The following is a 17467-nucleotide window of genomic DNA, read 5'->3' as shown; positions in this document are numbered from 1 at the left end:
ATCTTAACCACAACTAGAAACTAAGAACCTAGATTCTACATTTATAAAACAGAGTAATGAAAATGTAAACTAAAGAGTAGAATATAATGATACACATTCTTTCAATTGCAGATGACCTTTTGTGTATTGATTCCTAGCTTTAGCTTTGCAACAAAAAAATATGATATTATGACACTGAACTTCACCAAGACCAACTCTCCAGTTGAAAACATAAGTGAAATCATTGACTAATTTATATTAATTTAAAAAGTAATGAGCGAATTTAAAAATATAAAAATGATGAGATAAATTGAGTTAGAAGCCATCCCATTAAATGAAAGACATGGAGAGATGATCTATGGAGTCTGATGCAAATATATAGCGCGCTTATGCGGCAATAAAACAAATAAGGATTGAATAAAAATATGGAGACTATATTTGGAGAATGAAGCAATTGATTAATAGCATTTGCCAACAATAGGCATTTCGGAATGGAAGGGAGATGATTGCATTTGCATTTGCATTCACCAAACAATACTAAAACTGCATTTCCAATTGCATGCGAATTAAGAAGAAAAGAGGGATTAGGGATTTGCATGCGAACAAGAAAAGAGGGATTAGGGATTTGCATGCGAACAAGAACAAGAAGATGAGCGATAGCATGAAAAACATGGCCACGGGTTCCACTTCCCGCGGTTCAAACGCATCCTCCAATGGACTCCTCACCGTCACCATTGCCAACACCAGCCCTCGCCGCACCCTCGCTTCCGATGACAATGACGACGAACACGACCTCCTCAGTGATCCCGATGATCCTTTCGACATTACTCATACCAAAAATGCTCCTCCCGAAACCCTCAAACGTTGGCGAGTATGCTTCGCTTCTTTCTCATTTCATTGCAATATCTACAATCAAACTTATTTTCACTTTTTTCCAGCAAGCTGCATTTGTGCTCAATGCCTCAAGGCGTTTTCGATATACTCTTGACTTGAAAAAGGAAGAGGAGAAGGAGCAAAAGAAAAGCATGATTCGAGCTCATGCCCAAGTCATCAGAGTAATCTTTTATTATCACCATTTCTTTCTATGCTAACCTTTTTTCTTTCTAATCCATCATCAATTCTTCTTTTAGGCAGCTTTGCTTTTCAGATTGGCCGGTGAACGTCAACTAGGTATGCTTATTTTATTATAATAACTTCCAAAGCCTTCTAAAATCCTAGCCTTCAACTGCCACCAAATATATACAAAACTCTGTATCCCTAGTTGTTAGGAAACTAATTCAACTATTCCACTTTCTGTATCCCTATAAATAAATATCTGTCATTCTTAGAAGGGATAGATACTATGATATATATGTTAACAACAGGAAGTCATCCACCATTATAGACTTAATGTAATATGACATGCTTTTAGGTTCTCCTAGCTGGTTTTTCTTCTAATAAGTCCAAATCAATCAATAATCTATCAAATTGAATCTTGGCTGTAACCTTTAATTACTTTCTGTTTATGCTAACAATGATTTGCTCCTTTACTTGTTTTTTTGGTTTATTGTTATATAGAAATCTAAATTTAGAAAACTGCGCTTGGTTAAAGCTCCGTTATTTTGAGTTGTGATGGGCTTTTCATTTTGCTTTAAATTAATATTTTGATTTGCAGTGACAGCTACAACAGTGGCATCCACAAATCCAGGTGGTGACTATACAGTTGGACTTGAACAACTTGTTTCAATGTCCAAGAATCAAAATATTTCGGCTTTAGAACAATATGGAGGGGTAGGTCTACTTCAACATTATTTTCTATGTGATGTTTTGTTGAAACCGTCTGATTTGCTAATAATATAATATAGTGATGTCTTATTCAGGTTAAAGGCTTATCAGAGTTTCTAAAATCAGATATAGATAAAGGGATTAGTGGAGATGACGATGATCTATCAAAAAGGAAAAGTGCATTTGGAACTAATACATACCCTCGGAAAAAGGGTAAAGGTTTATGGGTATGTGATATTTTATGTTTCTGCTAAATAAAGTTAGTATTGTTGAATTAGTTCCTGTGCTGTCCTACTAATTACTTAAGTCGTTTTACAGAGGTTCCTATGGGAAGCTTGGCAAGATCTGACCCTTATAATATTGATTATAGCAGCTGCAGTGTCATTAGTGCTTGGAATAAAAACAGAGGTTTGCTTGACTACTCTTCATCAATCACAACAATAATTTGAGCATAAATAGGTCCCCTGATTTTGTGGAACTATAGGAAGCTTAATAGTTGAGAAATTAGGTCTTAAAGCATGCGTGTTGGATACCTATGTTGTGCAAAGCTTTTGTCTCCCTTCATAAAGAGGATATGTTTATACGAAATTCTTAACAGAGTTCTGCCATACTTAAGCTAGGCACGCTGTTGACGCATTCTATTTGAGTTTATATCCTCCTTGAAGGTTTATGCTTTATCTTTGTTTGAAATGGCCAGGGATTGGAAGAAGGATGGTATGATGGAGGAAGCATTGCTTTTGCAGTTATACTTGTCATTGTAGTTACAGGTAATGGAACCAACATTTTCTTTCATTTTAAAGACTAGATATGTATTTAATCTTGACAAACTTGTGGTTGGTGTCTTGGATAGACCATACAGCTAAAAAAGAACACTCTGGTTTTACTTGCACTTATACAACTGTCATAATCAACATCCCATTCCCTAACAACTTAAGTTATTTTTTAGTACATGAATCACATAATTTTTGTATTTTAAGGGGCAGTAAAAAGTTCGATATACAATTACTGATTAGTCTACACTCTATATATAGTTTACATGATTCAATAATAATTGATCTAATATGAAGTTTGGAAAGGTGTTCATGGTATTATTGAAGAATTGAGATAGAAGCTAGTAAATGTGAAGTATAATCATAATCTTTTATGTTTTGAGGATTAGAAAAATGAATACATTTAATTTAAATGTTTGGTATGATTTATTTATAAAGAATATTAAATTCCCGAAGGCAGAGCTTATGAAGTTTCTTAATTTATTTATATTAACTTTTTGTTACTTTTGTCTTTTTGTCTGTCAGCTGTCAGTGATTATCGACAATCTTTGCAGTTTCAGAACTTGAATGCAGAAAAACAAAATATACAATTGGAGGTGTGTAAAATTATTATATTATTAAAAGATAGCATCATGAGGAAGTTGAACTAATCGATCATTTACTCATGAACTTACTACAGGCCATGAGAGGTGGTAGAATAATAAAAATATCGATATTTGAAATTGTTGTTGGTGATGTACTGCCCCTTAAAATAGGAGATCAGGTGAATTTGCATAAATCTCATTTTGTTTCACTGGTAACTGAATCATGTTCTTTCTATGTTAATTACTCTATTGATATCTCAGGTTCCTGCTGACGGAGTTTTAATTATTGGTCACTCACTTGCCATTGATGAATCCAGTATGACTGGGGAAAGCAAGATTGTATGTTGTTCATATATTCTATTGATCTAATTATAGTATTTAATCCTTATTGAATTGTAAGCAACAAGTATTCTGCAGGTTCACAAGGATCAAAAAGCACCATTTTTAATGTCAGGTTGCAAAGTAGCAGATGGAGTTGGTTCTATGCTGGTAATATATGAAACTATATTGTTTCTACTAGTCTGCTTGTTATTTGGTGAGCAACGGCATGATTGTTTTCAAAATGTTTGAATGATATAGTGCAAAAGGTTTCCCACTTACGAAGTTTGTTGCTGCATTCTGCTCTTTTGCTGCATGAATGCTAATATTTTCTATAGTAGTTTATGTTAAAACATTACTTGCTATATGACATCATGGTGTCATTTGATTTATGTGACTGACTCTTAATTGGCGGGAAAAGACATCGTTGTTATTGTTTTTATGATATATATGCACATGCAAAAAAATTCTCTTACAATGCTTCGACCCTACAGATTTTATGCTTCCATCTGTAGGTAACTAGTGTTGGTATAAATACTGAGTGGGGATTGTTGATGGCAACTATCTCAGAAGATACCGGAGAAGAAACTCCCTTACAGGTTTCCCCTTCCCTATCCAAAACAAAGAAATAAAATGATGTTGTTTTTACTCTTCAAAGAAACCTACATCACTTATGTGTTAAAACTTGTTTTTGTTGGTATGTAATAGGTACGGTTGAATGGAGTAGCAACTTTTATTGGTATTGTTGGGCTTACTGTAGCTGCAGCTGTTCTTGCAGTCCTCGTGGGAAGGTAAACATAGATTGCTCTTTTGGACGTACTAACTTATTAATGCTAGCTCGATGCCAACTTTGATTAGCTGTGTTTTGACTTTGGAATGTTAGATACTTTTCTGGCCACACGAAAGATTTAGATGGAAAAGTGCAATTTGTTGCTGGAGTGACTAAAATCAGTGACGCTGTTGACGCATGCATCAAAATTTTTACCATTGCAGTAAGTGCGAATTCTAACTTTTGTTTTTACATTGTTTTTTCTTCTTTAATTTTTTGTAATAGTTTTTCTCAACTAAATATAGAGCCGCGCAGGTCACAATTGTGGTTGTTGCAGTGCCAGAAGGTCTACCTTTAGCAGTTACCTTAACGTGAGTACATGTTGCTAGTTTATTTTGTTGTACAACACAAAATGTAGCCAAAACTAAGCTGACTGGTGTTGTTTGTTCTATTCTATATTATTTACAACCGTCAAACACTCTCATGACAGCCTGGCATACTCGATGCGGAAGATGATGGCAGACAAAGCCTTGGTAAGTATCTTATTATCCTCTTTTAGAATTTGCTTGGTAAGTATCTTATTATCCTCTCTTAGAATTTGGGCTGACTTAACTCAACTTTACAAAACCGGTTTATAAGATGAGGATTGTCCCAATTATAAACATATTTTCAGGCCATATCTCATCCGATGTGGGACTTTTTAACATCCTCCAACAGTCACCCCAATATTCTTGTAATTTTTGCAGCAATTTGTCATATTTAGCGTTAAAATGTATTCTAACAATGGTACAGGTGCGAAGGCTGTCAGCTTGTGAAACTATGGGTTCTGCTACGACAATTTGCAGTGATAAAACTGGAACCTTGACCTTAAACCAGGTGGGTTCTGTGGTCAAATGATTGGATAGTCTAAGAGGAGTTGGATTTAGATTATTGCTTGTGAACAAATGCTTCAAAAGTTAGTTCATTGACACAGCTCACATTGGTATTGGATTTTGTTGAAATAGAGTGAAAATGAGAGAGACTTGTGGTGAAATAGTATGTCTGAACTACACAACAAAGTCGATTTAATATATAGGCGATACTGTTGCTATAAACGTGATATGATATGCCTGTACACTAAACACAAAGATCGGAATAGATTTTCAACATATACATTCTTGATTGATCATCTCTTCTCTCTAAACGTTTCAGCTTACATGTGGTCCACTTCATGTTTTTGTTGGGTAACCAATGCATATGGTTTGGATTTTTTAGATCTCCGACAAATTTACATTGTAACTCTGCAAATATTAATGCCATGAGATCGTATGTTTTATTTACGGTTGCAAGTACTGGGCTGCTATATGGCCGGGAGAAGCATACATTATGTATTTAAATATAATATGGAGAAATAGATATGGGTCTCGTAACAGATAAGCTGGTCAAGAATAGATTCAATTACTTGATAGACACTAGAGGTTCAAGCTCATAGGTAATATAAGAGAATAATGGTATAGTAAAGAATTGTGATAGAACCTTTAAAATCAAGATAAGAAAACTGTATTCTATTGAATGTAAAAGTTGAGCTCAAGAGCTCTACAATGCCAATGCTGGAAATGAAAAAATGAAATGATAAACCAGAGTTCTATGAACTCCTATTCCAGAGCTAGTCTCCTAAACCAGAGAGAATTCTCTACTAACTGTTTTCTAACAAACTTTCTCAATGCCTTCTTTAATCACTTTCCCTCTCTTTTATAACAGAATATTCCCTAAAATTAAGGAAATATCCTAACTAATTCTTATTAGACTAAGGGTCCTATCAGATCGAACCTCACCTAATGCCAAATAATCTACAAGCTAATTACCAATATCCATAATTTCCGTACATGCATAATCTATCTAATAGGTTTACTAGCTATTTGTTTATTCTTCTGAACTCCATGGTCTTTGCTGTATGCATTCTTCCTTTCATATACTTAGAATCCTTGAGTTATCAGGATGTGACTGTGGCGTATATTTTGGAATTGTAGATGACTGTAGTTGAGACATATGTTGGGAGGAAGAAATTAGATCCACCAGATGACTCATCAAAATTGCATCCAGAAGTTTTATCTCTGATAAATGAAGGCATAGCGCAAAACACAACTGGCAATATTTTCGTTCCTAAGGTACGTCTTGCTTTTCTACTTAATTTTAATTTAACAACTATATATCTAAGGTTCCCTTTATGTTGTGATATTTGGCTATAGATTACCCCAATTAAGGATCTTGTTGTAGTCCAACACTAACAGTTTCTTATGGTTTGGTCGGATTTATCATTTGAGAATCTTTGTGACCATATATTCTTTGGTAGGATGGTGGAGAGACAGAGGTTTCAGGATCTCCCACAGAGAAGGCAATTCTATCTTGGGCTATGAAGGTACTCTCCTCGATCTATTTCCTTTTCCTGTTCCTTTATTTTTTTTATATGTTCTTCTCTCTTCCTTGATTAATATATTGATTTTGAAGCTAAACTTATTGAGTCCTAATGGCAGTTGGGAATGAATTTTGAACTTATAAGGTCAAGTTCAAAGGTTCTCCATGTCTTCCCTTTTAATTCTGAGAAAAAGCGAGGTGGTGTTGCTGTGAAACGGGTAACCACTTGATAAAGTAGTTTACCAACTTATCCTTTTATTTAATGTATTCTATTACTTTTATGAGACATAAATATTTATCCCATGGTGCTTTTGATGTTTTTGTTCTCACTTTCCAAAGTGTTTTTTCTTTTTGCTATTTATGAAATATATTGGATCTTGTTTCCATATGCTTTCATATGCTAATCAGAAACACTTGTTGTAATCATGGAAGGCGGACTCTGGAGTGCATATACATTGGAAAGGAGCTGCTGAGATAGTTCTAGGAACGTGTACCCAATATATTGATTCAAATGGTCACCCACAATCTATTGAAGAAGAGAAGGTTAGGAATAGCAGCTTCAAGACATAGATTGTTTGTTGAGGGCATTAAAATCATTGAACTGAGCAAATGGAAACATGAAAAACATTTTCTTTTGGTTGATAGCTAACCCAAATTTGTACACTGACACACAAGGCTGCCACCTAATCACTTTATTGATATCAATTAGGCTATATTTTTGTGTCAAGTTACTCTGATCGAATGCAACTACATATCAGTATTACTTTCATTTTACCTATAATATTGCAACTGATAGCAATTCATAATATTTTCAGCATTTTCCTACTCGTGTAATATTTATTTAAAATCTTCAGGCATTCTTCAAGAAGGCAATTGATGACATGGCTACTCAGAGCTTGCGCTGCGTTGCTATTGCATACAGATCATACGAATTTGACAAAATTCCGTCCAAGGAGGAGGATTTAGACCAATGGACCTTACCCGAACACGAGCTTGTATTACTTGCTATTGTTGGAATAAAGGTAAAATAGGAGTTTATTTTCCACTTGGAATGTGTTACAAATCCCCACCAGTCCACCCACTCCATATCTTGCAACTTTCTGAATAATCTAGTCATGAACCGTGGTAGATACTAATTTAGCTTTAAATATCACAAATTGTAAGGTTGAAATTTTTCTTTAGTTTTGAATATGGCGTAGTGTTGTTAAATATCATGCTCTGATTGCTTTGTCCTTATATTTTCAAATTAACCTCTTTTTTTGATAAAATTTCAAAATAACCCTGTGTAAGACGCTGTAAGATTCAAATTAATCCTTCTAACATACGTTTATATTAATGTTCAGGATCCTTGTCGCCCTGGTGTCAAAGATGCTGTAAGATTATGCACTGAGGCTGGTGTTAAGGTAAAGTTTTCATATTGATCAAATCAAACAACTAGATATCATAATATTTAGATTGCAGTTCATTGAAAGCATTAAGGACAGTGTTGGAGCTTGGCCTTTGACTTCATAACTTGCACGAGTGTTTCTCCAAAATGTAAAATCAAGGGATCCCAACACGTTGTATGTGTGAACTGTGGATCAATAGGTACGCATGGTTACTGGGGACAATCTTCAAACAGCAAAAGCAATAGCTTTGGAGTGCGGAATACTGGTTTCACTTGAAGATGCAGTTGAGCCAAATATAATTGAAGGAAAAACATTCCGTCAACTATCTGAAATGGAAAGGGAACAAGTAGCTAAGAAAATAACTGTATGATTCTTTCATTTGATTTCTCGTTATAGTGTTACTTATCCACCAATAATTAATCTTACTCAAAGGAATAATATTCAAGCTAGTGATCCATACCACATTAAATCTCTCAGCTTTGATTATATGTGCTTTTGATTTGCAAAATGTATATAGGTGATGGGAAGATCATCTCCAAATGACAAGCTTTTGCTCGTGCAAGCACTGCGCAAAGAAGGTGAAGTTGTTGCTGTCACAGGAGATGGCACTAATGATGCTCCTGCTCTTCATGAGGTCTGTATATTTCTTGGATGTAGATCATTCAGATTGAAAATTTCAAAGATTAAATACATTATTTGACACTAGTATAAAGAAATATTACAATTTTTTCAATTTTTTTTACTAATTTATTTTGTTGACTTGATTATTATTTTTTTGGTTAAAAATACAATGTTTTTTTTAAAGATTATATTTTAATTTTATTCAATTTTAATTCTTAAATCCTATATTTAACAAAATAGTGTTAACTAACCACTGAGCCTCTAGAGGTGAAGCTGAGTACCCGAAGAGGCTTTAGCCTTAGGGAAAACTATCGAGTATCAACCCAGTTATTTGAAGATAAAACATACTACTCAGAGACTTCACCCTATGGGGAAGCCTAACTGTCTGCCAAGTGAGTCATGAAATAGTACATGTTAGCTCAAAATAAGCTAAATGAAGACATGCCTATATAGCAAAGCCTTATGGATTTTGTTGAAGTAATGGTGTTATGCTCACTCTTAACTGTTTGTTGCTTGGCCCATTACTCGACAGATTATGCAAAGTGTAAAGGTGTGGCTAATGTTGCACATGTGACTTAAACTTGGGGTATGACATAGTAGACTTGGCGTATTAGTGAGAGGGACTAGAGATCCTTGTAACCAGGAACAACACACAACAGCAAAGGCACAATGACATACAATGAAAACTGACAAGGACATGTAAAGCAAAAGTACCTCCATTTTATGAATAATTTGTGTTTTTTGCAGAGACCAAAAAGTCTACTTACCTTGGATCTCGAAGGTACAAGTTTGATTAGCGATCCGTGACCTTGTAGTAAACAAAAATATTTTAAGTAGAAATGTCATATTTTTTCAGGGGCTATTGGAAATAACCCAAATCCCACGCCGATTAAAAATAGACCGTGAAAAGAATTTATAAAGAGTGACACCCCTCACCTTAAAATGTTGGTTTTTTAAGGTCGAGTTAGGCCGAACACAAATCCTAAGATGGTAATAGAGCCTATCAATCAGGTTAGCCATCATTTACTACATGTACCAAGCCCAATAACGTTGGCGTGAAGGGGTATATTGAAAAAATGCAAGTTCAACATTGATTAAAGATAAAGTCTAAAAAGAGTTTATAAAGAGTGACACCCCTCACTTTATAAGCCGGTTTTATGCTATGATGATTTAGGGGGACAAGCAGTCAAGACCAATCATAATGAAGCCGATGATGTATTCAAACGCAAGCTCAAGTTGGTTGGTAGAACACAAATTCTAAGATGATATTAGAGCCTATCAATCGGGTCACCCGCCATTTATTCCATACACTAAGCCCAATAATGCTGGCGTGAATGGGTATATTGAGAAAAACGCAAGTTCCACATTGATTAAAGATAGAGTCTAAAAAGAGTTTATAAGGAGTGACACTTCTCACTTTATAAGCCGGTTTTGTGCCATGACGATTTAGGGGGACAGGCAGTCAAGAGCAATCATAATGAAGCTGATGATGTATTCAGACACAAGTTCAAGTTGTTTGGTAGAGCAATCAACAAAGACTAATAATACACAACTATTATGGCAAACCTATTAGTTAACCTCAACTACGAAGATAAATCAAACAGAGACACCCATCTACTAGATATTTTTCAATGAATATGTAACACTAAAAGAATAAGGGAACCTCAAAACTATGGAAAATGTATGTCTACATATGATCTCATTGAGCTGCTAAAAAAGGGAGACGGGCCTTAAAAAACAATTGGGTGTACTGACTCAAATCAAAAGAGAGTAGCACGAGATTGGTGTATAACGCTTCAATTATTCAAATGATGCAAGGAAAATAAAGACATTGGTTTTGAAGAGATATTTTATCTCTTAGTGTATGGCCATAAAGAGATAGACAAGTATTTCTATTATAAAGGTCAACCAAATAATATACTTGATGAGGAATAAATTATAAATTCATGTTACAATAGAAACTATAGTAGGGAATTTTTATTACAAAAATACTCATACCAACGAGATTCAATAACATCACTTCATTCAAATTCAAATATACGTAGACTTGCTAAAATAAAAATCATCAAATTACTTAAGTCAGGCTCACAAATTTTCTACAATTATACTTTTGTTTTTATTATAGTTGATATCTTGTTTTACTATTTTGCATTTTAGGCAGATATTGGTCTTTCTATGGGTATCCAAGGAACTGAAGTAGCAAAAGAAAGCTCGGATATTATAATCCTGGATGATAACTTTGCATCAGTAGTTAAGGTAAATAGTTATTCAGTTTAGCATCTGTAGTAAAGTCATTTTTTTCCAGTGTCTGCGATCATGTCTTCACATGCACAAGTAAAAAGTCATATGCATTTCATTTGCAGTTGTTTCGCTACCTTTACTCTTACGTTAATTGGGAAAAATAAGAAAACAGATTTTTGGGATTATGCTTGAATTAATAAAGCAAATTGAAAACCATGATATATTTATATACACTTCCTAATTAATTACATTATGTTTATTAGGAGAAATGATTACAACTGCAGCTTCCTAAACTCCCTAAGTACATTAATCGAAATATACATGAACCTAAGACTTAAATGCTCCTATTTCGAATGAGAAGCATACATGAATCTTTCTATTTCCAACACTACCTCTCAACTTAGTAAATAGGTGTTCTCCGTTCCTTGCTTGGATAAATTCATTCAAAATCTGAGCTACTCAATCCTTTGGTGAGAATATTTGCAAGTTGACATCCAAAGTGAAAATCAGCCCACTAACTGAGCTTCCCCTTTATAAAGTATCTATCAACCTCTATATGCTTTGTTTGATGATGCTGAACTGGATTATGTCCTATATTGATTGTTGATTTGTTATCACAGTAGACCTTCACAGGTCTTTCCCATTTGATCTTCAAGTCTTCTATAATAGTTCTAAGCTTAAGTAATTCACAAATGTCTGGTGCTCTGACTCAAAATTCAGCTTCAGTACTAGAATGGGATACTGCATTTTGCTAACTTTGACTTATATTCAACCTGCAATCCTTAGTTATATACTTCCAGTCTTTTTTTTTTTAAAATATAAAAAGGCAAGTCTTGATTGGCATCTGCGACTTCCCCCAATATAGTAATTGCTTTTATTTTCTCCACATATTACACCATCTAGTATAAAGACATGTAGTTCACTTTGTATAGGTTGTTCGCTGGGGACGTTCTGTTTATGCAAATATTCAGAAATTTATTCAGTTTCAGCTCACTGTAAATGTTGCTGCGCTTTGTATAAATGTGGTGGCAGCAGTGTCTTCTGGTGAAGTTCCTTTAAACGCAGTACAGGTACCTCAGCCTCTTTTTTATTTTTATTTTTATTTTTTATTTTTTATTGTTGAGTTTTGTATGTATTATTCGAACTACAAATAAGAGTCACATCTACAATTACCAATCTTTAGTTATTTATTTCTGATGCAAATGCTCTTGGTACAGCTTTTGTGGGTCAACCTTATTATGGACACACTTGGTGCTCTTGCTCTGGCTACTGAACCACCGACTGACAGCCTTATGAACAGATCACCAGTAGGCCGAAGGTTTGGATTGATTGGCTTCCTCACTATATTTGCAACTTAAGCTTAATAGTTCGTACTCTTGAACCTGCATGGTGCTGGCTAGCACATAAAAGAAAACCCACAAACCTATCATTTGCTGCTTGTTCTGGTAAACATTGAGTTTTTCGCAGAGAAGGCAATGAAGCAATCTCTTTTCCATAAAATAGTATTGATAATGACCAAGTATGTTCAGAGAAAAATCTGGCCATTCTCCAGGAATGCTTGCACTCTTTCTTTCCAAAAAGCATGAAAAAGAGTGAGAAGAAATCAACTCAGTGTTCATCATACCAATAAAGCATGTGAAATCTGAGTTTGCACTGTGCACCCTTGTGTCTCCATCCTAATTTTTGTGTAAATTGCATTGTGTTTTCCTCACATTTTTTGTGAAATTTATTCCACTTTTACGTGTATTCAATCAACCGAATTTAAAATTGTAGCATTTTCTCTATAAAAGAGGCACCTACTGACTGAGGATATAGTTGATTTGGGCTTTGAATTAACCTTTCTGTGAACACTTTTAAAGTGATATTATGTTTGGCTTTCAGGGAACCTCTTATAACAAATGTCATGTGGAGGAACTTGTTTGTACAGGTAAAATATATTTTATTCCTTAAAATCATCATTGAACTGGAAGCAGAAGGAATTTCATTTCCTGGTTCTTAACTTTGGCATTGCAGGCTTTCTATCAAGTGATTGTTCTTCTGGTTCTTAACTTTGGTGGTGAAAGTATTCTACGTCAAGATACTAGGACACATACCTTAGAAGTGAAGAACACTATAATTTTCAACACATTCGTCATGTGCCAAGTTAGTACACATGTCAATGAAATTATAAGTTATTTGTTCATACCCTTGCTTATTACTATTGTGTAATAGGGGGGTTAGTCAGGGATTGATGTATTAAACTCCTATTCATACCAGAGTCTCTTATTTTATGTTTGGATTGATAAAAAGAAATGAACTGCAGTAAAATGAAATGGAATCATACTATGTTCCACTGTTTGGATTCTTTAAAAAGAATGAAATGAGATGGAACAATATGGACTGTATTACATTTCATTTTAACCATTGCCCTCCTAAATTTGAATAAAAAGAGTGGAATTATTTTCTTTTTCTCTCTCTCTATTCTTTCATTCTATTCCACTATAATATATCCATAAGGCTTGGAATCATCAAGTGGTATTTCCCCCCTATACAATTGCAAGAATGTTATAGTCTAGTTGACTCATCAAATTCTAATTTAGAAGTTTTATGATGTTTCAACTGACAGATATTCAATGAATTCAATGCTCGAAAGCCAGAAGGAATGAATGTCTTCAAGGGAGTGACTAAGAATCGTCTGTTTGTGGGAATTGTTGGAGTAACCTTTATACTTCAGGTAAATAGGCACCATTCTTTTATTTATTTTCTTAGTTGGCAACATTTTGAGTGCATCTCTGATGTTATGTTTAATTGATAGATACTCATCATCGAGTTCCTTGGGAAGTTCGCAACGACAGTGAGACTTAATTCGAAGCAGTGGCTTGCTTGTGTTTGTATTGGGCTGTTCAGGTTAGTACACTCAACTGCAGCAGGTTGATTATCCATATTGATAATCATTTTACAATTAAAAGTTGACAATCATTCTTCCCTCTCAATATATCTTAGTAATATTATTATTTGAAAAATACTTTTAAAAAAATCCATGTGCAAGTTTGCAATCCATTTTGGAGCTTCGTATGCTGGCCTATCCCCTGATTCTTACCTGGCTAATTTTACTTTCCAACAGCTGGCCACTTGCAATAATTGGAAAATTAATTCCAGTTTCCAAAACACCTTTGTCACGAACTGTTGTCAAGGCATTTAGGCGCTTGAAGAAGACCCGGACTGAATAATGGGCTGTCAAACTTAGAGCCAGCAGTTCATAGCATACTAACGACTGACAGACTGTAACTGTACATATCGCCGAGCTGAGCCAAGTCTTCTTTCTAGAATTTGTTACATACTGTATATTCGACATATAGCAATCATATCATATTTAGACTGTAACATACTGTACATTCAACATATACAGCAATCATATCATGCTTAGAGAAGTTCCAAAAAATATGTCAAAGTGAACACAATGTATTTACCAATTTCCCCCCTCTTTTTTTTTAAGTCAGGTGGGATGGAGTAGATCTTTGTCAAAATTCCTATTCAAATAGTGAAATATTATGCTGTGAATTGTTAAGTTAATTGAATCAGTTCAGTTTTCACTTCAAAACTAATTAAAAAAACCAAAGGACAGCCCTATGTATATTCAATTTTTTTTCTTTCTGAATGCTCGCATTATTAGAGCATAAGAATTCCTATTCTAGATCTCGGTCCTTCATAGATCCTTTATTGGAAGTGGCTTGTTTTGCTTGTGAACATGAGTGTTAAAAAGGAATTAGACTATTTCGTTAAGTCAACTCAATTGATAGTTGTACAGCAAGAACATCAGATGCATGAGTACGGATTCAAACTCGCGACATCCCACTTGTTCACCTTTAAAGGATGAATTTCAGTCCCTAGAGAACTTGAAAAAAAAGGTAACAAATTACATTAAATAGTTTTCTTTGTTCTAACATGTTTAGCCTTGTTTTGCTTGCTAACCTGAGTGATAAAAGTAACAAGAATATGCAAAGTGTTTTTTTTGTTCCACATGTTTACCCTGTTTTGCTTGTTAACATGAGTGTTAAAAAGTAACAATATGCAACAAAGTGGTATTTTTTCCAACATGTGTAGCCTTATTTAGGTCCTTTTACGGAAAGTCCTTCGTAGGATTATGATATTATTTATCAAATTTGACTCACTGAGATCTCCATGCGATACTTGACAATTTTGAGAGTCATCCGGTACTAGAAGAATATCACAGGATACTATACTAACTCCTGTATATTGGGCCTATGCAGATGATTACATGACCTTATTCTATAGAGTGTCACATCCTATCATGACACTAGACACTCCTGAAAGACCACCTAGGTCAGCTAACCATGAGATACTTGAGGCTCAGGATGACCACACCGAGAGCGTGGCGGCGCTCTATCAGTGCGTTGTGGAGATGGGTAGATGCATAGAGACATGATTATTTCCTAGTTGGTCCTCGTGGAGAACATGGTAGTCGAGTTACGAAATGACGTGCAGTCCAGTTTGAGAAGGAGAAGATAGGGGGTTCGACATACCCAGTAATTTATGTATGGATGTATTATTTTTTTTTGTATTTTCTAACAAATATTATGAATGGTGTTGTATTTTTTAATTAATGTGTGACTTTTTACTTTTATTTACCTTTAATTAAATTTGATTTTACTGTGATTTTAATTTGATTATACATTAATATAACTTGATCTCAAAGAATTATAATGTTAGGATAATGCTACTGCTCTAAAACCATTCATGGAGATTTCTAGAGACGCATCTTTGAAATAATTCTCTCTTGTAATTACCACGCTTCAGATATCTGTAAAAGAACTTCAGAGGACGTTTCGAAGATGCATCTTCGAATACTCCCAAATAATATAAGAGATGTATCTTCGGACCATATTTTGATAAAAAATGGTGAATCTCAAAAATGTGCATTTTGGTGTGAATTGGGTGTGTCCAGATATGCATCTCCGGACGTATGAAGGGAAATTTTGAAATTTTCAAGGGTCAGGGATGTACATATAAGGGTGTAATGAGCATTACATCGATTATAGACATGGTATTATAGATTACGAGCATTAAAAAGATCATTCACCATTTACATAAGGGTGTAATGAGCATTACATCGATTATAGATATGGTATTATAGATTACGAGCATTAAAAAGATCATTACCATTTTTCTTTTGACCTACATTTTCTCTTATATAAGAAATAATCTTTTCACTATTTATCATGTAGGAATTCGATTTTTAATCATTTTAACCTCTCTTTTACACTTTCTTTCACTAAACATTTCCAGAGTGGTTTTCGGAATAAAATACATTTGTGAGATTTTTGTTGTACTAGTTTTCAACTATTTTATAAAGAGTGTGATTAATTCTCTTGCAATTTATCTTATTTGGCTGTTGAGATTATCTTGATAAAATCTTTGATTGATTTTCGAGATCAGCCAATCAAAATCTTTTACTTTAGTTTTGTGAAATTAATGAAAAAATCTATTTTGGTTTGAGGGATGACCTTGTAAAATCAGGTGATTTTAAAAAGGTTTGTGGGGATAATTTGATAAAATTTCAACATATTAAAACTTTTTCTTAAGGAGAGGATAGGCCAAAATATCCGTCTCATATCAAATGTGGGAAAACACATTCATATGTAATGATGAGTAAGGTTTTATAAGAATTTGCTATGATTGTTAATAGTTTGAGGGAAATGGTTGGGATAATTGCAAAGGAGCCGTGTTTTAATTGCTCCACGATGAGCATCAGCAGCAGCTTGACCAACCACCACATCAGCAACATTGATCACTCTTATACCATGAGAATAATGAGTTACACAAAAACACAAAACACATTGTTTCATTAGAAACAAGCTTTATATAACACCTCAAAACTCTACCTACCTGTAACCTAACTACATAAAATAGACATTCATTTCCTACTCACCCAATACAAATACACAACATGTGAGATAACATGCAATGATTCTTAAAACCCAACAAATCATCTCACCTTCCCAATAAATATTTATATTTTTTGTCTTTTCATTTTTAAATAAATATTTTTCCAACCCTCCGATATTTATCCCAACAAATAATTATATTTTTATTTTATAATTTTAAAATTATTTACTTCAAAAATATATCCATCCGATCTTAATCACCCTCATATATTTTAACAAGTGATTTCAGGTCGGATTTGAATGCACCAAATCTCAATCTTAAAAATGTGTTTGATCGAACGCTTCAAAAAGAACATTCTTAACTTTTTACTTTATAGTATAAATAACCTAAACCATTTGATCTTTATTTAACGGTTTCAAGAGAACATCTTTAATTTTTTATTTTATAATATAAATAAATTAAACTATTTGATTCTCATCAAATAGTTCAAAGAAAACATCTTTAACTTTCTATTTTTTAATATAAATAAGCATTTTAAATGTGAACCTTTTAATCTTCATCTAACTCTTTAAAGAAATCTAATCCCTCTCCACTTCCTTAAAGAATAGGATTTTATTTAACAAACTGATAAACATAAAAAACGATAAATAAATCTAAAATAACTCTAATAATTTCAAAATAGCACCACTAAAACGTAAAAATAAAAAAAAACTGCAATTATTGGCTATTTTCAAAGCAATTCAGTCAAAGATA

General features: G+C 33.9%; 1 protein-coding gene across 2 annotated transcripts; it reads left to right on the top strand.

Annotated features, from left to right (window-relative positions):
* The first annotated feature begins 296 nt into the window (after window positions 1–296).
* LOC127087664 (calcium-transporting ATPase 9, plasma membrane-type) lies at window positions 297–14375 on the top strand. 2 transcript variants are annotated; one of them, XM_051028594.1, is made up of 33 exons: window positions 299–850; window positions 918–1034; window positions 1110–1149; window positions 1634–1749; window positions 1839–1970; window positions 2062–2151; window positions 2441–2510; window positions 3039–3109; window positions 3193–3276; window positions 3359–3436; window positions 3515–3586; window positions 3931–4014; window positions 4124–4206; window positions 4299–4407; window positions 4500–4555; window positions 4675–4717; window positions 4977–5060; window positions 6194–6331; window positions 6517–6582; window positions 6698–6796; window positions 7011–7121; window positions 7433–7600; window positions 7922–7981; window positions 8166–8330; window positions 8484–8600; window positions 10745–10843; window positions 11761–11898; window positions 12046–12146; window positions 12710–12755; window positions 12842–12970; window positions 13434–13541; window positions 13623–13714; window positions 13932–14375. In XM_051028594.1, exons 1-33 carry the CDS (start codon window positions 539–541, stop codon window positions 14035–14037), a joined length of 3384 nt encoding a protein of 1127 aa, XP_050884551.1. In that variant the 5' UTR covers window positions 299–538; the 3' UTR covers window positions 14038–14375. The 2 variants fall into 2 exon arrangements, 1 of the variants encoding a protein (XP_050884551.1); XR_007789992.1 differs by lacking the exons at window positions 12710–12755; window positions 12842–12970; window positions 13434–13541; window positions 13623–13714; window positions 13932–14375 and having other exon boundaries at window positions 297–850; window positions 11747–11898.
* The last annotated feature ends 3092 nt before the right edge of the window (window positions 14376–17467 follow it).

This window comes from Lathyrus oleraceus, chromosome 5 (genome assembly GCF_024323335.1).
Source record: "Lathyrus oleraceus cultivar Zhongwan6 chromosome 5, CAAS_Psat_ZW6_1.0, whole genome shotgun sequence".
NCBI classification, from domain to species: Eukaryota; Viridiplantae; Streptophyta; class Magnoliopsida; order Fabales; family Fabaceae; genus Lathyrus; species Lathyrus oleraceus.
This window is presented reverse-complemented; position numbering and strand designations above follow the sequence as displayed.